This window comes from Cyprinus carpio, chromosome A9 (genome assembly GCF_018340385.1).
Source record: "Cyprinus carpio isolate SPL01 chromosome A9, ASM1834038v1, whole genome shotgun sequence".
Lineage (NCBI taxonomy): Eukaryota > Metazoa > Chordata > Actinopteri > Cypriniformes > Cyprinidae > Cyprinus > Cyprinus carpio.
Window position 1 is genome coordinate 23752351 of NC_056580.1, and position 23509 is coordinate 23775859.

Here is a 23509-nt window from a genome sequence, read left to right on the forward strand (position 1 = left end):
AATTTTACTCACTGTATGGAAGACTGACTGTAACAGTTGGTGAATCAATGTGGTCACTGATGCCAAAACGATTCTCAGCCCTGATTCTAAACTGGTACTCAACTCCATTAATCAGCTTCATGATCTTGATTGTGCACCGTGCAACAGCAGATGAGACTTCTACCCAGTTTGCAGTAGTGGTCTCACGTTTGAAAACAATGTAGTTGGTGATTGGGCTACCACCATCATAAGCAGGAGGCAACCATTTTAGACTGACACTATCTTCTGTGACATCACACATTTCAACAGGACCAACTGGTGGACTTGGTCTGTCAAGGACCACAATATTCACAAAAGACTTTGTGGTTCCACTGGAGTTGGAGGCCGTGATATCATATCTGCCTGCGTCCGAAGCAACACTCTCACGCAAATAAATTATAAGGGAGTCAGTTGTCACATCAGAGTTGAATCTCATGGTTGACTTTAGAACCTGTCCATCCTTAGATAGGGATACTTTTGGTTGTGGTTTACCAGTGAGGGGGATCTCAATCTTGAGATTAGAACCTGCCTTAACGAAGGCAGTGTTGTGTTGGAAGTCCTTCATGTTAATTTCAGGTGCCTCTGTTGATTAAAGCAACAAGAATATATAATAATTTAACATCATGTAAAGCTAATCAATCAAACATTGTGTATGTTTAAAAATAAAACATCGTTATTAATAAATAACTTGCCCAGCTGATCTTTTACAAGAACAGGTAAAACCATGTCCTTGGGGTCGCTAAGTCCAGCATGGTTTTCAGCCCGGACTCTGAAGTAGTATTCAGCATTTTCTCTCAATCCATATACAACAAAGTGAGTTGATTTGGTGGATCCACACTTTATCCACTTTTGTTGTCCTTTTTCAAGAGCCTCAACAAGGTAATTTGTAATTCTGCTACCTCCGTCATGTTCTGGTTTAAGCCATGATAGTGAGACACTGTCTTTTGTGACATCAGTGACTCCAAGCTTGGGTGGTGGACTTGGTTTTTCTAAAAATTAAAGTATAACATAAGCAAAAAATATGTATCAAGTATTTGAATTAATCAAACAAATGTGCTACAGAAAAGATACAACAAAATGTTATTTTACCTGTAATCTTTGTTCCTTCTTTGGTCTCAAGTGGGACTCCTATACCATACTCATTTTCACCGGTAACTCTGAAATAATAAACACCCCCTTCTTGAAGATCATTAACTTTATAAGTCAACCTTGGACAACTGTCTGTAATTCTGGTCCAGCCCATTTTAGTTGCCTCACGGAGATCAACAAGGTAGTTCTTAACTGGAGCACCACCCTCATTCTCAGGAGTATCCCATGTAATAGTTGCAGAGGTCTTGGTGACTTCCTTTATTTCTATGTGGGCTGGTGGGCCTGGAGAATCTAGGACCTTTACACTCAATGTCAGTGTAGAAGTTCCAGCAACATTTTGGAGGGTTACAGTGTACTTCCCTGAGTCATCTCTTGTAGCTTGCTCAATTGTGACAGATGTGCAGTTATCAGTTGTGTCAATAGCAGCCCTCACTCTCAGATCAACATCTGGTTTGTTCCACATTACATGTGGAACAGGCTTTCCCTTGAATGGGACTCTAAGTGTAAATGAGCTGCCATCTTTGACAATCAGTGTCTTCCTCATTTCATTACTGATTAGGAAAATTGGCTCATCTTCTCTGTCCTTTGCTATCTGTGGATCAGTTTCGGGGCTTGGCTCACTTGGACCAATCTTGTTAATTGATCTGACTACAAAGACATACTCTGCTCCTGAAGTGAGTCCCACCACAGTGAACTCTGTGCTCTTAGTGTTACTGACACCAAGTGTCCAGTCATCATCAGTGGTATTCCTATATTCCACCATATATCCTGTAACTGGAGAGCCACCATCAAATAATGGCTTGTTCCAAGACAAAGTTATTGATGTTTTAGAAGAATCAATTATTTTCGGTTTAGCTGGAGGTGATGGTAGGAACAATGGATCCTCTGCCTTTGTCAGTGGGCAAGGCACACTTGGTGCACTCAAACCAGCAGCATTCTCTGCAAATACTCTGTATTCATACTCACATCCTTCACGGAGATTGGAAGCTTTCACTCTTAAGTCATACACAGGCTTTTTGTTGACACGTACCCAGCGAAGACCAGATTTCTCACGTTTCTCAATTACATAGCCAGCAATACTACTGCCTCCATCAGAGACAGGTCTTTCCCAGCAAACTGTCATTGCTTCACTTGTAACACTGGTGACTTCAACATTTGTTGGTGCAGCAGGGATTGTAAATGGATCCATTGCTTTAACAGGATCACTCTCCAGAGCTTCACCGGTTCCATACTTATTAACTCCCCGAACTCTAAATATATACTCATTGCCTTTGAGCAGTTTTGTTACTTTACATGTTGTGGCTTTCATATCTGCATAGACCAGAGTCCAGGCAAGCCGGCTTGTTTCACGTTTCTCAACTATGTAGTGCTGAATTTCAGCACCCCCATTTTCTTGAGGTGGCCCCCAGGTCAATGTACATTTCTCTGCAGTCAGACCAGTTACTTCCAACGGTCCAGCTGATGGGCCAGGCCTGTCCAGGACCTTACAGTTTACTGCTAAAGATCTGGTGCCTGCAACATTTTGCAATGTTAGAACATACTGTCCAGAGTCTCGTCTAATGGCATCTCTCACAATTAGTGTTGTACTAGTGAGTGTTGAAGAAATCTCAAATCTGGCCTTGGCTTCAATTTCTTTTCCATCCTTTGCCCATGAAATCACAGGAATTGGACGTCCTGATATTTCAGCATCAATTCTCAGCATGTCTCCAGCTTTCACTATAACCAGTTGTCTTAGCTTGTCCTCAATTGTGATTCGTGGTGGATCAACATCATCTTTTACAGTCACAGGTCCTGTACCCTCTGATGGTTCACTGAGTAAGCCAGCTGCATTCTTAGCAATTATATGGAAATCATATCGTTGATCTTCAATCAGGCCAGTCACATCAAAGAATGTTTCTTGAAGATTGGTGAAATTACACTTTAACCATCGTCCATCTGGAAGTTCCCTGCGTTCAACAATGTAGCCAGTCACCTTAGCTCCACCATCAAACTCAGGTATTGCCCAGGAGAGAGAAACAGATGTTCTTGTGATGTTCATAACTACTGGCTGACCTGGAGGTGCACATGGATCTCGGGCAGAAACAGGATCACATGCCTTTGTGCAAGGTCCAATGCCAGCTATATTCTCAGCATATACTCTGTACTGATACAACAGGCCTTCTTCCAAACCAGTTACCTTGAACTGAGTTTCTGTAATAGGTCCTCTGTTCATCTTTGTCCAGAGAATGCTGCTCTGATCTTTGCATTCCAAGTGATATCCAAAGATGGGACTGCCACCATCACTTGCTGGTCTGTTCCAGGTAACTAGCATTCCTGATTTAGTGGCTTGAGCAATGCGAAGACTGGTTGGAGGGCCTGGAGGTGAGAAGGGGTACTGTGCAACAACTGGGGACGAGTCAACTGCATGGCTTTTTCCATAACGATTCTCAGCAGCAACACGGAACTGATATTCTGTTCCTTGTGTCAAACGAGTTACTTTGATTGATGTTCTTGCAACTGTTGCTGAAACAATTTGCCATGCTGTAGTGGTCATATCTCTCTTCTCGACCACATAATTATTAATTTGACACCCACCATCATAAATTGGAGGGTCCCATGATAGTGAAATAAAATCAGCACTTATTTCCTCAACCTTGATTGCACCTGGTGGACCTGGTTTATCAAGAACAATAACAGATATTTCTGCTGATTTAATGCCAATCGAATTGGTTAAAATAATTTCATATTTTCCAGCATCCTCTCTTGTTGCATCCTTGATGACAATCTTTGATGATGTTTTTGATGTCAAAACATTAACTCTGGTTGTTTGCTTCAATGAGTGACTATCCTTTTTCCATGTAACCTCTGGAGGAGGTCTGCCTCTGAAAGGAACATCTATTTTGAGATCATCTCCAGCCTTTACACTGTAGGTATTAAACAGCAAATCAATAATGGGTTCAATAGTAATATCTCGTGCCACAACAGATGCTCCCAGGGGTTTAGGATCACTCTTTCCTTTGTCATTAATTGCTGTAATTCTGAAGCTGTATTCCTCTCCTGTTGTAAGTCCTTCAATTGTGGTTTCCAGTGCCTTTACTGTAGCACATACAGTCCATTTATCTGATCCCTTAGTATTCATTTCCACTGTGTAGCCTGTGATTTTGCTGCCACCATCATGATCTGGCTTTTCCCATGCTAGAGTAACAGTGTGGCGAGTTACATCAACAACTTTAATTTTACCAGGTGGTAAGGGTGCTTGGGAAACTTTGACAGCCTCTATGGTCTCTGCAGGCAAACCAACACCAAGTTCATTCACAGCCAATACACGGAAGTGGTAAAGACCTCCTTCCTGGAGATCATCAACCTTGAATGAATTTCTGACACAGCTGTTTGTCACAGTTGTAAATGCCAGCCTTTTAGATTCACGCTTTTCCACAATGTAATGGGTGATCTTGGCTCCACCATCAATTTGTGGAGGCTCCCACTGTAGCTGGACAGAATCTCTCTTTACATCCTTAATTTCAAAGTTCAATGGAGCACTTGGAGAGTCAAGTACCTTGACATTAATAAATGAAGATTTTGTGCCACTATTATTTTCAAGGGTCACAACATATTTGCCAGTATCAAATCGGTTAACATTGTCAATAACAAGCACAGTGTAAGAGCCTGTTACTTCAATTTGAGCACGCTCTGGTAAGGTACCATCTGCCTTTGTCCACTTAACCTCTGGCTCGGGCCTTCCCCTTATGGTGACAAATAACCGAAGTGTTGCACTGGCACGCACAGTCACACATTTCCTAAGATCTGCATCAAGTTCTATCTCAGGAGCTTCAAGTTTTTCAGCAGCAATTACAGATCCTGGAACATCAACATGCTCTCCAGCCCCCTCAATATTAAGTGCACAAATACGGAAGTTGTATTCTGCATTTTCCTTTAATTTTTTGACGGTGAAGTGAGTTGTTTGCACACCGGTTGGTGGAGTGCACACAGTCCATTCATCTTCACTAACTTCCTTTGCCTCAACAATGTATCCTGAGACTGGTGCTCCACCATCATAAATTGGTCTACTCCATGCCAAGGAAACAGTTGTGCTTGAGCTATCTGTTATTTTAGGATTATTAGGAGGACCAGGTGGATAAGTTGCATCACAAGCTTTGTAATATTGAGATGGTTCACTTGGTGTGCCCACACCAGCAGCATTTTCAGCAGATACTCTGAATTCATAGAAGTGTCCCTCTGTAAGCCCAGTGGCTCTGAATCTCAAGTCATTCAGTCTCTTCTTGTTACACTTTGTCCATCTTATACCCTCTTTATCACGTTTCTCAAGAACATAACCATCAATTTGTGATCCGCCATCGTCCTCTGGCCGTTCCCATGTAAGGACTATTGAGTCTCTGGTGATTGCACTTGCTTCTGGAGTTGAAGGTGGTCCAGGTTTGTTGAAAGGATTCTTTGCAAGGACAGGTTCAGATTCAAGTGGTTCACCAATACCATACTTGTTCACTGCCATGACTCTGAATATATACTCATTACCAGGCAGTAGTTTAGTGACTTTGTAACTAATTGCTTGAATTTTAGGTTCCACTACTGTCCAAGACAGTCTGCTAGTTTCTCTCTTTTCAATAATGTAATGAGAAATACCAGCTCCACCATCATGTGATGGGTGGCTCCAGTGCAAATAACATTTTTCTGCTGTGACACCAGTTACCTTCAGAGGGCCATCAGGTGGACCAGGTCTATCAAGAACTTTGACAGTAATGGGTACCTGTTTGGTTCCACCAACATTACTGAGACTTAAGAGGAAATGACCACCATCTACTCTAATGCAGTCCTTAACAGTCAAAACTGTTCGTGTGATTGTGGATTTAATCTCCATTCTGGGTGTGGCACTATCAATTTCTTTTCCATCCTTAATCCACATAATATCAGGAAGAGGTTTTCCAGCAATGTCGGCATCAATCGTAAAAGACTCACCAGCCTTTACAATGATAACATCTTTAAATTTTGAATCCATGGAGACAGATGGAGCTTCAATCTCATCCTGAGCAGTAATTGGTCCAGTGCTTTCAGAGGGTACACTTAAATTACCAGCTGCATTTTTGGCAATTACTCTAAATTCATATCTTTGCTCTTCTTCCAATCCAGTTATTGTAAATTGTGTTTGTATAATATTTGTGAAGCTGGCCTTCATCCAACGACCTTCAGGCAGCTTCTTCCTTTCAATAATGTATCCTGTAATAGCACTGCCACCATCATACTGTGGTTTTTCCCACTGAAGAGTTACTAGGTTTCTTGTGATAACAATGGCTTCAGGAGTTCCAGGGGAATCACAGGGATCACGTGCAACAACACTTTCTGAGACTTTGCTTGATGGACTGATTCCTGCCATATTTTCAGCAAACACTCTATATTCATATTCAATTCCCTCCTCCAGACCATTTGTTTTGAATCGAGTGTCAGTGATAAGAAGCTTGTTAAGTTTGGTCCATAAGATGCTGTTCTTTTCTTTACGCTCAAGGTGATACCCAATAATAGGGCTACCTCCATTATTGCTGGGGGGTTTCCATTCAATTGTCATGTGGTCTTTTGTCACTGATGAAACAAATGGTGCACCAGGAGCTGCAGGCTCAGTAAAAGGATAACTGACCACAACTGGCACTGAATCTAATGATGTGCTCTTTCCATATCTGTTCTCAGCAAACACTCTAAACTGATATTCAGAACCAGTCTTCAGCTTTGTGACTTTTATTGTGGTACGAGCAATGGTCGCTGAAACAATTTGCCAGTTAGTAGTGGTTGTATCACGTTTTTCCACTATGTAGTTGTTTATCTGACAACCGCCTGTGTATACTGGTGGCTCCCAGGAGATGGTAGCATAGGTGGCACTTACTTCATCAATTTTAACCGGTCCAACTGGTGGGCCTGGTTTGTCAAGAATGATTATGCCAACCTCTTCTGTGACCGTACCTATATTATTTGTAGCTGTAACCGTGTACTTGCCAGAGTCCTCTCTATTTGCATCTTTAATTTTAAGAACTGTTGAAGTTACAGTGCTTGAGACATTTAATCTGGTTGTCTCTTTCAGTGCTTGTCCATCTTTCATCCATGCAATCTTTGGAGTTGGACGCCCTTTAAATGGTATTTCCACTTTGAGATCTTCACCAGCTTGAACGCTGTAGGTGTTGAAAAGTAGTTTGAAGCTTGGTTCAATAGTAACATCTTTGGCTACGACAGGAGCAGCCAATGGCCTTGGATCACTTTTTCCCTTATCGTTGTAAGCTAAAACTCTGAAGAGGTACTCTTGTCCTGAACTAAGTCCTGTCACTGTACCCTCACATGTTTTGGTGACTGTAGCAACTGTCCATTCCTCTGATCCTTTTGGCTGCATTTCAATATAATAACCCAAGATTCTACTACCACCATCATGATCTGGTTTATCCCAGGAAAGTGATGCTGTGGTTTTTGTCACATCAGTCAATGTTACCTTGCCGACAGATAAAGGAGGATCTGCTGTCTTCACAGATTCTTCTGTTTCTACAGGAAGACCAATTCCAAATTCATTTTCTGCCATGACTCTGAAGTAATAAATACCACCTTCTGTCAAATCACCAACTCGGAAGCTGGTCTTGGAGCACTTGGTAGTAATGTTTACAAATCCTTGTCTATTCGATTCTCTCTTGTCAATGATATAATTTTTGATTTTTGAACCACCATCTATAAGTGGTGGTTCCCAAACGAGGGTGGTGTAGTTTCTTGTTACATCTTTCACAACAAGATTCTGTGGAGCACCAGGTGTATCGAGTACTTTTACTGACACAAAGGCTGATTTAGTGCCAGCATTATTTTCCAAAGTCAGAGTATATTTACCAGCATCATTTCTGTCACATATATCAAGTGATAACTGAGTGTAATCTGCTCCCTTTTCTATTTGGGCTTTATCTGGTAAATCTCCCTCATCCTTGGTCCAGTTTATCTCAGGAATGGGGCGTCCTTTGAATGGTATGTTGATTCTCATAGACCCTCCAGCATGTACAACAATACCTTTCCTCAATTCCGAGTCAAGCTCAATTTCAGGGGCATCCAACTTATCCACTGGTTTGACAGTTCCTTGGATAGACACTGGCTCACCAACACCCAGTTTATTAAAAGCACATATGTGAACTTTGTATTCTTGGTGTTCAGTAAGTTTAGTTATTGTAAATTTAGTATCATTTAATCCAGAGGGTGGAGTACATGTGGTCCATTCTTCTTCATCAGCTTTACATATCTCAACAACATAGCCTTGGATGTCTAAACCACCATCATATATTGGTCTACTCCATGCAATTGTGACTGAATTCTTTGTAGTGTCAACAAGGTGTGCATTAGTTGGTGGGCCAGGCTTAAATGTTGGATCACAGGCTTTGTAATAAACAGTTGGAGGACTTGGCTGTCCAACTCCAGCAGCATTTTCTGCAGTTAACCTAAATTCATATTCATGATCCTCTGTCAAGCCTGTGACTCGGAAACGTAAGTCTGTGACTCTGCGTTTGTTACATTTTGTCCACCGCACTCCAGCTCTGTCTCTCTTCTCTACAATATAACCAACAATTTCACTTCCACCATCAGTCTCAGGACGAGTCCAGCATACTGTCATAGAGTCCCTTGCAATATTTGTTACTTCTATTTCTTTAGGTGGCCCAGGTGGAACAAAAGGATTTCTCATAATCACTGGTGCAGATTCAAGTGGTTCACCAACTCCATACTTGTTGACAGCCATGACACGGAATATGTATTCATTTCCTTTTAAAAGTTTAGTAACTTTAAACATGGTTGCTCCACAATCACCTGAAACTACAGTCCAAGCAAGGCGACTTGTTTCTCTCTTCTGTATAATATAATAAGAAATGCTACTGCCACCATCATGTTTTGGAGGCAGCCATGACAATGAACACTTCTCACATGTTACTCCAGAGACAGTAAAAGGACCTTCAGGGGGTCCAGGTCTGTCAAGGACTCTTACACTGAAGGAAACAGACTTTGTTCCAGCCACATTAGTGAGGTGCAATGTGTACTGTCCTCCATCAATTCGAATGGCATCTTTGACAACAAGAATTGCTTTGAAGTCAGTGTTCTTGATTTCAGCTCTTGCTGAATTTTCAACTTCCACATCACCCTTAAACCACTGCATTGTTGGAACTGGCTTTCCTAATATGGATGCTTCCAGGGTAAATGTGTCTCCGGCATTCACAGTCAAAATTTGGCTATACTCTGAGGCAACCTCATAGGTTGGTGGTTCAACTTCATCCTTAGCTGTAATTGAGCCTGTGCTCATAGAGGGTCTACTAACCGATCCTGCTCCATTTCTGGCAATAACTCTGAAATCATATTTGCAGTCTTCTATCAGGCCTGTGACTGTAAATTCAGTTTCAAGAATATTTGCAAAACTAGCTTTCATCCAACGACCCTCTGGCAGGTCTCGTTTCTCCACAACATATCCAGTGACAAGGCTGCCTCCATCATATTCTGGTGGTGTCCATCTAAGTTTCACTGAGTGTCTTGTCACAATCACTGGCACAGGGGTGCCTGGTGGGTCACATGGGTCACGTGCCACACAACCCTCAGAAATTTTGCTGCAGTTTCCAATTCCAACTATGTTTTCAGCATATACTCTGAATTCATATTCAATGCCCTCTTCCAATGGAGATGTTTTAAATCTGGTGTCTTGAATGAGTATTTTATTGATCTTTGTCCAAAGGATGCTATTTTTCTCTTTTCTCTCTAGATGATATCCTAGAATAGCACTTCCACCATCTGAGACTGGCTTGTGCCATTCAACAACCATGGATTCTTTTGTGAATGCAGACACAAATGGAGTTCCTGGAGGCCCAGGCTCCTTGAAAGGATACTGGGCGAGAACCGGATCTGAGTCAATGCCATAGCTTTTACCGTACCTATTCTCAGCAAATATTCTAAACTGGTATTCAGCTCCAGTTTTTAAATTACTAACTTTAAGTGTGGTTCTTGCTACTGTGGCAGAAACAACCACCCAGTTAGTGGTGGTGGTGTCTCTCTTTTGGACAACATAATTTGAAATCTGGCAGCCTCCAGTGTATGTTGGTGGGTCCCAAGATAGTGTAATGCTCTCTGCACTCACTTCGTCAATCCTGACTGGGCCTGTTGGCGGGCCAGGCTTTTCAAGTATGATTATTTCAACAGTGGCTTCTGCTTGTCCAAGTACATTAGCCACAGCAATGTTATACATACCACCATCTTCTCTTGTTGCATCTTTGATGGTAAGAGTGGTATGATGTGCAGTGTCAGCAACATTTACTCTTGTGGTCTGTTTCAGAACTGAACCATCTTTGGTCCATGTAATAGTTGGTTTTGGATGACCAGAAATTCGTGCTTCAATTTTCAAATCTTGCCCAACTTGTACATTGTAGGTACTTAGTTTTGTTCTTACTGTGGGCTGAATAGCAAGGTCCTTTGCAACAACAGGATTTGCCAAGAGTCTGGGATCACTCTTTCCTTTGTCATTGACGGCAATGACTCTGAAATTGTACTCCCCACCTTGGACTAAATTAGTTATAACAGTGTCGAGGGATTTTACTTGAGCACAAAGAGACCATTTATCTTGATCTTTTGCTTGCATTTCAACTTCGTAATGAGTAATTCTGCTGCCTCCATCATGCTCTGGTTTTTCCCATTTGAGGGAAACACTCTTCCTTGTAACATCCACTACAGAAACTTTACCAGGGGGTTGTGGTACCTCTGAGATTTTTACTGGTTCGAGAGTCTCTGCAGGCAATCCAATTCCATGTTCATTTTCAGCAAGAACCCTGAAGAAAAAGTTGCTTCCCTCTTGAAGTGGTTCAATTTTCCATGTCATCTTGTTGCAGGTAACAACAGCAGAGTATACCTTTCTTGTACTCTCTCGTTTTTCAACAATGTAATTTTTAATTTTAGCTCCACCATCTAGCAAAGGTGGCTCCCAGGTAAGAGTGACTGAATTCTTTGTTATTTCCTTCACACGGAAGTTTGCAGGTGCATCAGGAGTATCTAATACTCTGACACTAATAAATGCAGATTTTGTTCCACTGGCATTTTCCAGAGTTAAATTGTATTTTCCACTGTCAAATCTATTAACATTTTCAATTATGAGTGAAGTGAAACTGCTTGTAATATCAATTTGAGCTGCCTCGTTGATTTCACCTTCAGCCTTTCCCCACTTGACTTCAGGAGTTGGCCGTCCACGAATAGGAACAAACAATCTGAGAGAGCCTCCAGCCCTGACAGTAATCATCTTTCTTAGGTCAGCATCAAGATCAATATCTGGTGCCTCAAGTTTATCCTCTAAGATAATGGATCCTGGGACATCAGCAGTTTCTCCCACACCAACCTTATTTATGGCACAGATTCTAAATTTGTACTCATGCTTTTCAAGCAGTTTCTTAACCTCAAATCTTGTCTCTGTTATTCCGGAGGGTGGTGTACACATCATCCATTCTTCGGAAGTGACTTCACATGCCTCAACAATATAACTCTGAATTTCACAGCCACCATCATAAATTGGCTTTCCCCAATGCAGGACAACAGATGCTCTTGAGACATCAATTACCTTAGGGTTGTTTGGTGGACCAGGCTTGAAGACTTGATCCACTGCCTTGAAGTACACTGTGGGTGGACTTGGTTTACCAACTCCAGCTGCATTCTCAGCAGACACACGGAATTCATAACTTCGGTTTTCAAGAAGTCCTGTTACTCTAAAACGCAGTTCACTCACTACACGTTTGTTGCATCTTGCCCACCTAACGCCTTCTTTGTCTCTCTTTTCAACAATATATCCTGCTATTGCATTGCCGCCATCATTAGTGGGTCTTTCCCATGTGATAACCATGGAATCCTTTGTTATATTTGACACTTCAACATTACTTGGTGCATCAGGTGGGACAAATGGATTTGCTGCAATCACTGGATCAGATTCCAAAGGCTCACCAATTCCATATTTATTTACAGGAATTACTCTGAAAATATATTCATTTCCAGGAAGGAGTTTTGTAATTTTAAGATTGAGGGTTTGTACTTTAGATTCCACAACAGTCCAAACTAATCGGCTGGTCTCTCTCCTTTCCACAATGTAATGAGACACCTCCGCACCTCCATCGTGCAATGGAGTTTTCCAGGCAATGGAGCACTTTTCACTGGTAACCCCATAGATTGAAATTGGGCCATCTGGAGGCCCAGGTCTGTCCAGAACCTTGACATTGACAACTACTGATTTCTCTCCACCAACATTTTTTAATAGCAAGGTATACTGGCCTCCATCAACACGGATAGCCTCCTTCACACTAAGAGTAGTTGTGAAGTCAGTATTCTTTATCTCAAGTCTTGCAGTATTTGTAAGTTCTTCACCAGCTTTTATCCAGTGAACTGAAGGAATAGGTTTACCAAGTATTCTTGCATCTACTTTGAAGGATTCTCCAGCATTAACAACAATAGTTTGAGAATATTTGGCATCCAAATCAATTTGGGGTGGATCAACTTCATCTTTGGCTGTGATTGCACCAGTACTGTCTGATGGAGCACTAGACACACCTGCAGCATTTTTTGCAATGACACGGAATTCATACTGCTGCTCCTCTACCAAGCCACTGACAACAAATTCAGTCTCAATGATATTCGTAAAAGAAGCTTTCATCCAGCGGCCATTGGGCAATTCTTTTTTCTCAATGACATATCCTGTAATCTTGCTGCCGCCATCAAACTGTGGTGGTGTCCACCTGAGTGTTACAGAGTTTCTGGTGACAATCACTGCTTCAGGTTTGCCTGGAGGGTCACAAGGATCTCTAGCCACCTGGATTTCTGATACTTTGCTTGCTTTGCTTAGACCAACTATATTCTCAGCATAAACTCTAAATTCATATTCAATGCCTTCTTCAAGGCCACCTATCTTGAATCTTGTGTCTGGAATGAGTGTTTTGTTTTGCTTTACCCACAACAAGCTGTTTCTTTCCTTACTCTCAATGTGATATCCCAAAATCTTGCTTCCACCATCACTAGTGGGTTTGTTCCACACAATAACCATGCTTTCTTTAGTAGCAGATTGAACAGCTGGAGTTCCTGGTGAATTTGGAACCTCAAAGGGATATTGTGCAACAACAGGCTCAGACAAAAGAACTGAACTCTTTCCATATCTATTTTCAGCAGCAATCCTAAATTGATATTCACATCCAGTCTTCAATCTTGCAGCTTTAGTTGTTGTTCTTGCCACTGTTGCAGATACAATCTGCCAGTTGGTGGTGGATGTGTCTCGTTTTTCCACAATATAGTTATTAATGCTACAGCCTCCCTCGTACTCTGGAGGCTGCCATGACAATGTGACACTGTCTGCAGTTACCTCCTCTATTTTGATTGGGCCAGTTGGTGGTCCAGGTTTATCAAGTACAATAACATTGATGTCTGCTGTAGCTTCACCAGCTAAGTTTGTCAGTTTAATAGTATATTTGCCCACGTCATCCCGTGTTGCCTCTTTTATCACAAGGTAAAGGTGTCTCTCTGCTACTTCAGAATTTACTCTTGTTGTCTCTTTCAGAGCAATACCATCTTTTTGCCAGGTAACTGTTGCCTTGGGCTGAGCAACATAAGGCACATCAATTTTCAGATCATCTCCTGCCAGAACACTGAATGTGCTGAACAAAAGTTTGAAGGCAGGAGCAATTACAACATCCATAGCAACCACAGGGACACTAAGTGGACGTGGATCACTGGTTCCCTTTTCATTAGTTGCTGAAATACGGAAGGAGTATTCTTCACCTTGTGTTAGACCAACAACAACTGCCTCTGTTACTTTAACAGTCATTACTTGTGTCCATTTTTCACTGTTTTTCCCTTGCATTTCAACAATATAACCCGTGATTCTGCTTCCTCCATCATGGTCCGGCTTCTCCCAAGAAAGTGTTACACTGTTACCAGTTACTTCTTTTAGAGACACTTTTCCAGGAGGCAGAGGTCTCTCAGAGATTTTTATAGCTTCCGTGGTCTCTACTGGAAGACCAACACCATACTCATTTTCAGCCAAAATTCTGAAGAAATACAAACTTCCTTCTTGTAAGTCTCCAATTCTACAACTTGTTTTGGGACAAGAGGTATTAACAATGGAATATGCTTTTCGTGTAGATTCACGTTTTTCAACAATATAATGCCTGATTCTTGATCCACCATCAATGACTGGAGGATCCCAGATGAGGGAAGCAGAATCTTTCGTGATTTCTTTGATTGTAAGGTTCTGTGGTGCATCAGGAGTGTCAAGAACTCGGACATTAACAAACGCCGTTTTAGTTCCTGAACTGTTTTCCACTGTTAGCATGTATTTTCCACCATCAAATCTGTTTACATTCTCGATAACTAATGTGGTGAAGGATGATGTAATTTCAATTGATGCTTTATCAAGGGGTTCACCTGTCTCCCTTGACCATCTAACTTCTGGTGCAGGTCTTCCTTTAATTGGCACAAATAATCTTAAGGTACTGCATGCTCTGATGTTCACTACTTTACGAAGGTCTGAGTCAAGCTCGATTTCAGGTGGAAGGAGTCTGTCTTCTGCTTTTGGTGAACCAGGTAAAGAGGCTGGCTCTCCAACACCTTCACAGTTAAGAGCTGAAATATTGATCTTATATTCTTGGTTTTCAATAAGGTTGGTTATGGTGAATGATGTTGCTGTTAGCCCAGCCATTGGAGTGACAATTGTCCATTCATCTTCCTCTGGCAGGCATGTTTCAACAATATAACCTGTGATATCTGAGCCACCATCATACACTGGTTTATTCCAAGCAATAGTAATGGATGACTTAGTTGTATCTAAAACCCTAGGATTTCCAGGGGGTCCAGGTTGGAATATTGTGTCACATGCTTTGTAGAATGGACTTGAAGGGCTTGGAGCACTCAAGCCAGCAGCATTTTCGGCTAGGATTCTGTATTCATACTCATGTCCAGGTGTTAGTCCTGACACTTTGAAGCGCAGATCAGTAACAGTTCTTTTATTGCATTTTACCCAACGAAGACCAGTTTTATCTCTTCTCTCAATGATGTAGGTATTTATACTACTTCCACCATTGTGTTCAGGATGTCCCCAACACACCACCATTGAATCTTTTGTGATAGCAGATACTTCTGGTGCCTGTGGAGGATCAGAAGGCACGTATGGGTTAGTGGCAACAGCAGGCTCAGATTCCAGAGGTTCTCCAACTCCATACTTGTTCACAGCCATGACTCTGAAAATATATTCATTTCCTTTCAGCAATTTGGTAACCTTATAGCGGTTTACTTGTAAATCCGTAGCTACATTTGTCCATGTAAGTCTACTTGTTTCACGTCTCTGAATGATGTAGTATTCAATCTTTCCTCCTCCATCATGAAGTGGTGGCAGCCATGACAGAATACATTTCTCTGTTGTCATGTCTGTGACATGCAGTGGTCCTTCAGGTGGGCCAGGTCTGTCAAGAACTTTAACGTTGAAGACAAATTTGGCAAATCCTCCCGGATTGCTAGCAGTTAGAGCATATGCACCGCCATCCCTACGTAAAGAATCTTTGTTAATCAAACAAGTATAGAAATCTGATGTTCTGATCTCTAATTTTCCAGTGTCCTCAAGCTCCTTGCCATCTTTAGTCCAAACCAAGGATGGAATTGGGCGACCTGTAACACGTGCATCTAGCTTGAAGACATCTCCTGCTTTCACTACCACAGCACTACTGAAACTTGCATCAGCATCAATTTTTGGCTCTTCAATGTCATCTCTGCAGATAATGACCTCTGAAGGTTTAGATGGTTTGCTGACTGCTCCAGCTGAGTTCCTTGCTAATACACGGAATTCATAAGAAGCATCTTCCGTGAGACCACTTACAGTAAAGTTTGTTTCATGAATGTTGCTGAAGTTGGCTTTGAGCCAGCGACCATTAGGCAGCTCTCTTTTTTCAACTGTATATCCAGTTATTGAGAAACCACCATCACCCTCTGGCTTTGACCACTGAAGAGTAACTTCATGTCTAGTTATGTTAAGTGCCACTGGTTGACCTGGGGGGTCTACAGGATCAAGTGCATATGTCATCTCAGATGGCTTGCTTGCTTTGCTAAGACCAGCCAGATTTTCTGCAATAACACGGAATTCATATGCAATACCATCAATCAGACCTGGTGATTTAAACATATTGCCAACAACTAGAGCTTTGCTGATCCGCTGCCAGAGTATGCTGTTCTTCTCTTTCCTCTCAATGTGGTATCCTAAAATTGGGCTACCTCCATCTGAAGAAGGTTCATTCCAGCTGATTGTCATTGAATCCTTGGTGAAGGCAACTACTTGTGGAATTCCAGGCTGTCCTGGAACATCAAATGGATAAGCAGCCACCACTGGTGCTGATGTTATGAAGGGTCCAACACCATATCTGTTCTGAGCTTTTACACGGAATTGATATTCAATACCAGTTGTAAGGCGTGCTGCTTTAAATGTTGTGCGGATAACAGTTGCTGCCAGTTCTACCCAGGATGTGCCAGTTGTCTCACGCATTTCAACAATGTAGTTATTAATAGGAACTCCTCCATCATTTTCTGGAGCTTCCCATGATATTATCACATAGTCACAAGAAACCTCATCCAGTTTTATTGGTCCAGTTGGAGGTCCTGGAATATCATGTACTTGAACAGTAATGATTTCAGTCACAGTTCCTAAGATGTTCTTTCCTGTCATTGAATACTGTCCTCCATCTTTTCTCTTGATTTCATTAATGTTGAGAATTGTAGAAGTTGCAGTATTTTCAACATTTATTCTCTGTGTCTGTTTTAGTTCCTGATCTTCTTTCTTCCATACAACAAGTGGTTTTGGACGACCCAGAACAGGGATATCAACTTTAAGATTATCACCTGCTTTAGCTACTACCGTCTTCTGATATATTCCTCTGAGGTCAAATCCTGGAGCAGTGATTTGCTCCTTGATTACAACTGGTCGACTTTCACGAGGTTCACTCCTACCTGAGCTGTTTACAGCAAAGATGCGGAACACATACTCTGCATTTTCCACCAATTCTGTTGCAGTGTAATCTAAAGCTTTTATTGTTGTCACATGTGTCCACTGATCAGAATCTTTCAGTTGAGCCTCTATCACATAGCCAGTGATTCGACTACCACCATCATATTTTGGTTTTGTCCATGCAAGAGTTGCTGTGTCCTTGGAAACATCTGAAACAATCAGATTATCTGGTGCAGAAGGAGCCTGAGAAGCCTTTATCGGTTCAGGTGTCTCTGCTGGTTCACCAATGCCCCTTTCATTCTCAGCAGAAACTTTAAAGTAATATTCAGCGCCCTCTTCCAAGTCTGGAATCTTGTACGAGCATTTCTGCCAGTTTGCTGTGACGGTTGAGTAAGCCTTTCGTGTTGCGTCCCGCTTCTCAATGATATAATTTGTAATCTTTGAACCACCATCAATGATTGGAATCTCCCATTGTAAAGTAATGCTATGCTTTGTGATTTCACTTGGTTTCAAATTTACTGGAGGTCCTGGGGTGTCCACAACACGAACATTGACAAATCCAGACTTCTTTCCAGCAACATTTTCCAATGTTAGGACATATTTCCCTGCATCATATCTTGTACACTCAGGGATGACTACTAGAGTGTATGATTCAGTAGTGTCAATGTGAGCGCGGCCTTTAAGAGGTACATCTTCCTTATGCCATGTTACTTCTGGAGTTGGCCTGCCCTTGATTGGCACAAATATGCGGATTGAAGCACCTGACTTAACAACAAGTGTTCTTCTCAACTCTGCATCAAGTTCAAATTCAGGAGCCTCCTCTCGATCCACCAGTTCAACAACTTGCTCAACTTCAGAGGGTTCACCAAGTCCTTCTGAATTCAGTGCTCTGACTCTGAAGTGATATTTTCCTCCTGATTGTAGATTTGAAACTACAAATTCTGTTATTCTCAATGGAGTAGTTGTGTCTTGAACCCAGTCATCATCACCTTCCTTTTTATGTTCAACAATGTATCCTGTCACATCAAGTCCACCATCATAGAAGGGTCTACCCCAGTTAAATGTTGCTGTTGTTTTGGTGGTGTCAGTAATCCGTGGGTTGGATGGAGGTCCTGGTGGATCTGAAAAAGAATAAAATGATAATGATAAAAAAAAAATATTTGGGATTGACAAGAAAACAATATCTGGAATTTTTAAATATTTTTTGGTCAACTCACATGAAATATCCTTTGTCATTACAGGTTGTGATGGCTCACTGGGCTCTCCAAAACCAGCCTTATTCTCTGCAGTTACACGGAATTCATATTCAGTTCCCTCTGACAGGCCTGAGACTTACAACGTAGATCAGAAATGGTCTTTTTTGAAGCTCTGACCCATCTCATTCCTTTTCTCTCTTTTCTCTCAACACTATAGCCTCTAATGTCACTTCCTCCATCTACAATTGGTCTCTTCCAGGAAACTGTTACAGCATTTTTACTGACATTATCAATTTCTGGTTTTGATGGAGGCCCAGGAGGTCCTGTAAATAAAAAGAGTGAAGTTAAAGAAAACAATCTTTATATATAAATATATATATATATATATATATATATATATATATATATATATATATATATATATATATGTATATGTGTGTGTGTGTGTGTGTGTGTGTGTGTGTGTGTGTGTGTGTGTGTGTGTGTGTGAGTGAGTGTGTTTGTGTGTGTCAGAGATAAAAAACTATTATGACGTAATATATGAAGCTAAACTTACCGAAACTATCAACCATTTTAACTGGTCCAGACTGTGTTGCATCACCAATACCATACTGATTGACTGCTGAAACACGGAATATATATTCATTTCCCTTTATCAGCTTGCTGGCAACATAGCGGCAATCCATAACATCTTCAGCAAGCTTTGTCCAGAGAAGGCGGCTGGTTTCTCTCTTTTCTAACGTATATGATTTGATAGTGCAGCCACCATCTTCTTCTGGTGGCAACCATGTCAAAGTGCATTTTTCAGCAGAGACACTGCTGGCTTCAATAGGACCTGGAGGTCCAGGCACATCCAAGATTTTCACTTTGACTTTTTCTTCTTTGATACCAAATGGATTACTTGCGGTAATGGTGTACTCCCCAGTGTTCTTTCGGCTGGCATACTTGATTGACAGTGTTGAAGATGTGGGAGTGCTTGTAATTTGGACAATATCTGAGGTCTTGAATTCTCTTCCACCCTTAGACCACACAGCTGTAGGAGGTGGTTTGCCAAGAATGCTTGATGCTGTGATGACAATTGTTTCTCCAGCCCTCACAGTCACTCCATCCTTCATTTCAGGGTCAATTGTGATAGTTGGTGGTTCTGCAGAAAGTCAGGTGATGATTAAAACTTTGTAATGTTTACTGAGGGTTTGGTTAAGCAAAGTCGTTAAAACTTGACAATACAGGACAACTTTACCATATTCATCTTTGCAGACAAGAGGCTCAGTTGTCTCTGAGGGAGCACTGATAGCTCCAGCAGCATTTTTAGCCCTTATTCTGAATTTATAAGTACAGCCTTCCTGTAGGTCTGCTACAGTGTATGCACAGCTTTGGACATTCACATGGTTGGCCTTCATCCAGGTCTTTCCAGGATGCTCTAATTTCTCAACAATATAGCCGGTTAGTTTGTGGCCACCATCATACTTGGGTGCAGCCCAAATTAGTGTTACACTGTTTCTTGTGACACTGATCACATCAGGTTTACCAGGTGGATCTATAGAAAGAGATAATAATAATAATAATAATAACAACAACAACAAAAATATTTTTGTAATCTCTTCCTGATGAAGGACAAATCTTAAAAAAACTGAAAGAAAGCACACTTAGGCTCACCAATTGGATCAAGAGCAACAAGTGATTCAGTTGTTTTGCTTGGCTTTCCAAGTCCAGCCACATTCATTGCTATGACCCTAAATTCATATTCCAGGCCTTCAACCAAACTGGTTACTCTGCATTCTTTCACTCTCAAAGGTGTCTTGTTGGCTCTCTTCCACATCAAGCTATTTCTATCTTTGAATTCCACGTAATATCCTATAAGCAATATTAGTAGTAAAAAGGTTTAGTTGTTACAAACGGCAAAAAAACATATAAAAAACAAAAAAATAAAATAAATGAATGAAGTTAAGAAACGTTTTACCTGTGATGGGTGAGCCTCCAGTATCTTTTGGATCAGACCATGTTAGGATAGCAGACTCATGACGAATGCTCACAACCTCAGGTGGTGCTGGAGCCCCTGGTGCATCTGGTGTGGGGAAAAGTGTATATTTGTTGTGAAGAAATATTTTGAAATTTCTTATTTCATAAAATAAAAATATGTATTTGGGATTTCTTTAAATACTCACTGAATGGATGTTTAGCAACCACTGGATCAGATTTAAGGAACTCTCCAAATCCATATTTATTTTCAGCACAAACTCTGAAAATGTATTCTGTTCCATCATGAAGTCTTGTAACTCTCATAGAGTTCTTCTGAATTGCAGAAGCAACTGTGACCCACTTGTTGGCAGTAGAATGCCTCTTCTCCAAAATATAGTTGGTAACTTCTGATCCACCATCATCCTTGGGTGGACCCCATTCTACAGTAATCGCTTCAGCTGTGATTTCATCAAATTTGATGGGACCGGTGCAAATTCCAGGCTTTCCAACAACTTTAATGTCAATAGCTGATTCCTTTGTTCCGGCACTGTTTCTCAAAATAATAGTGAATTTGCCAGCATCACCTCTATTGCAATCACGAACCAGCAAGACCGTGTTCGTTGCTGTCGATTCAACTGAGATCCTTCCACTGTCTGATAAAGTAACATCGCCCTTTTTCCATGTGACTGCAGGAGCTGGGATACCAATAATAGGGATGTTAAGACGAACAGTGCTTCCTTCCTTTGCCACGTAGGTAGAGTCTGGCAAACCTTTAAGATTACAGTCTGGAAGGACTGGAAAAAGACAAGAAAAATACAAATATGTTAATGGACATGACTGCATAACCACTAAGAAACAAATGCAATTACTAGGTAGACCAGGGGTTTTCAAAGTGTGGGACATGCACTTCAGTTATTAGAAGCACAACATTGTAAGAGAACTGAATTAGGCATCCACATGTGGGCATCCATTTAAGTGCATGACCCATTGTGCTTGAACAGTCAAATACACAAATTGATGTGTCAAAATGTCTGACCATTCACATAAACACAGTTGGTTATATAACAGTTTATGTAAACAGTTGGGAGAAAATTGGATGTGTATCAATATATTGGATCTGTGCATTAGATCTCACTGTCTTTGACATTAAAAAAAACCCTGAGGTATACTATTTGAATACCTATTTGATCTTTAGCCAAGACAGAGAGCTCAGATGATGGTCCTTCAGCTGTTTCATTAATGGCTTTGACTCTAAAGAAGTACTCCTTTCCTTCTTCAAGGTCAGTCATTGTGTACTGGGTAAGCTTAGACTTCATTAGCAACTTCCATTTGTCTTCCCCTTCACACATCTCAAGAACATATGCAACAATATGGCTTCCACCATCACTGATTGGTTTCTTCCAGCCAAGAGTGCAAGAATTCTTGTTGATCTCTGAAGGTTTAAAATCTGTAACTGGTCCAGGTTGCTCTGCAATTGACATCAATATTAGAATTTAGCATAATCAACAGATTAACTTTAAAAATGTAAACTAAACTGCAAAATATCAAAGAAGTCTCACCTGAGGCTTTGACTGGTCCAGCTGTTTCACAACCTTCACCGATACCATATATATTTTCAGCTGAAACTCTGAAGCAGTAAGCTTTACCAGCTTCGAGATTAGTAATCCTGAAAGATGTCTTGGGACATTCAGGAGCAACACAAGTCCAAGCCTTTCTCTCAGCCAGACGTTTTTCAACAACATAGCTCTTAATGGGACTACCACCATCAATTAATGGAGCATCCCAAGTAATAGATGCATGATCCTTCGAGGTCTCCTTAACAATCAGATTGACTGGGGGTCCAGGTGTGTCTGTGTATGTTTACAGACTGCAGTTAGATTCAGTAAATAATAAACCTCAAATGGCAATTTGTAAAGAGAAAAAAACTCTTACCTAGTACTTTGACAACAATGGTATATGACTTGGTACCACTACTGTTTTCTAGAGTTAGGACATATTTGCCAGCATCATATCTGTTGATATTCTCACAATAAAGGAAGGTATCCCATTCAGTTGTCTTGATCATAAGACCTTGTCTTTCTTTCAAGTTTGCATTGACCTTAGTCCATGTTGCCTTTGGAGCTGGACGCCCTCTCAGAGGTACATAAATTCTCATTGTGACTCCAGCACGTAAAACTAGTGCTTTTCTGAGATCTGCATCAAGTTCAGCCTCAGGGGCAACTAAGAGAAAATTACAATGAGAATAATGTACAGTAATGTACAGATACTGGAAATCAAAATTCAGTTATAGAGATATACTTACTTAGGATATCCTTTGCCATATGTTTTCCAGGAACTTCACTTGGCTCTCCAAATCCAATCTTGTTTACAGCAGTAACACGGAACTGGTACTCAGTGTTATCCATAAGACCAGTAACATTAAATTTTGTTGCCTGGAGATTCTTTGGCACATTGCACTTCAGCCAGTCTTCTGCATCTGCTCTTTTGAACTCAACAAGATAGCCCAGAATTTCACATCCACCATCATAGGCGGGTTTGGTCCAGGACAAACTGATTGAACTATGTGTAGAATCGACAACCTTTGGAAAAGCAGGTGGTCCAGGAGGATCTATAATGAAAATACAGAAATGTAGCCTCTAAATGCACCAACTTTCCTTTTTTTTGGCCAGGTTTAATTGTTAATGGTCATTAAATACAGTATTGTTAGTACTTACACACTGGGTCTACTGCAAGAACACCAGCTGATGGATCACTTGGTTTGCCAAGACCAGCTTTATTGAGTGCAATGACTCTGAATTCATACTCCGATCCCTCTGTGAGGCCTCCAGCTTTAATTGTCCTGTCAATAACTGGTTTTCTATTCACTTTAGCCCAATTGAGGTCTTGAGTTTCACGCTTCTCAAGCATGTATCCAAGAATGGTGGCCTTGCCATCATCAGCAGGGGCCTTCCAACTAACAGTCATGTGATCCCTGGTGATATTGGTAATAACTGGAGGTTCACATGGTCCTGGGACATCTAAATTTTGAAAAAGTTTTTTTTAATCAAATTTAATTAATAAATATGCATTTTCAAAACAATACGTATATTAATGAAAAGAGATCAACCGATAAATGGACTGACATTTTTAAATTATATATAGTTTTTTCTACTAGGTATAGCTATAAATAGTGACATCTGGTGGGTCATTAAACAATAGCACACACACACAAAAAAACAACCTTATTGTTCATCTCACAGGAAACAGTTGTCTTTCCAAACAAATT

At 41.0% G+C, this 23509-nt stretch overlaps 1 protein-coding gene across 1 annotated transcript in view; it reads right to left on the bottom strand.

Moving 5' to 3' along the window:
- Positions 1-23509, bottom strand: part of ttn.2 (titin, tandem duplicate 2) — a 160489-nt gene that overhangs the window by 23947 nt on the left and 113033 nt on the right. The window contains 15 exon segments of the mRNA XM_042764489.1: positions 13-600; positions 711-1007; positions 1108-18210; positions 18307-18420; positions 18423-18608; positions 18842-19429; positions 19526-19822; positions 19942-20139; positions 20246-20350; positions 20451-21038; positions 21425-21712; positions 21804-22094; positions 22177-22464; positions 22547-22852; positions 22959-23261. Coding sequence (XP_042620423.1) covers positions 13-600; positions 711-1007; positions 1108-18210; positions 18307-18420; positions 18423-18608; positions 18842-19429; positions 19526-19822; positions 19942-20139; positions 20246-20350; positions 20451-21038; positions 21425-21712; positions 21804-22094; positions 22177-22464; positions 22547-22852; positions 22959-23261 — 21540 coding nt within the window.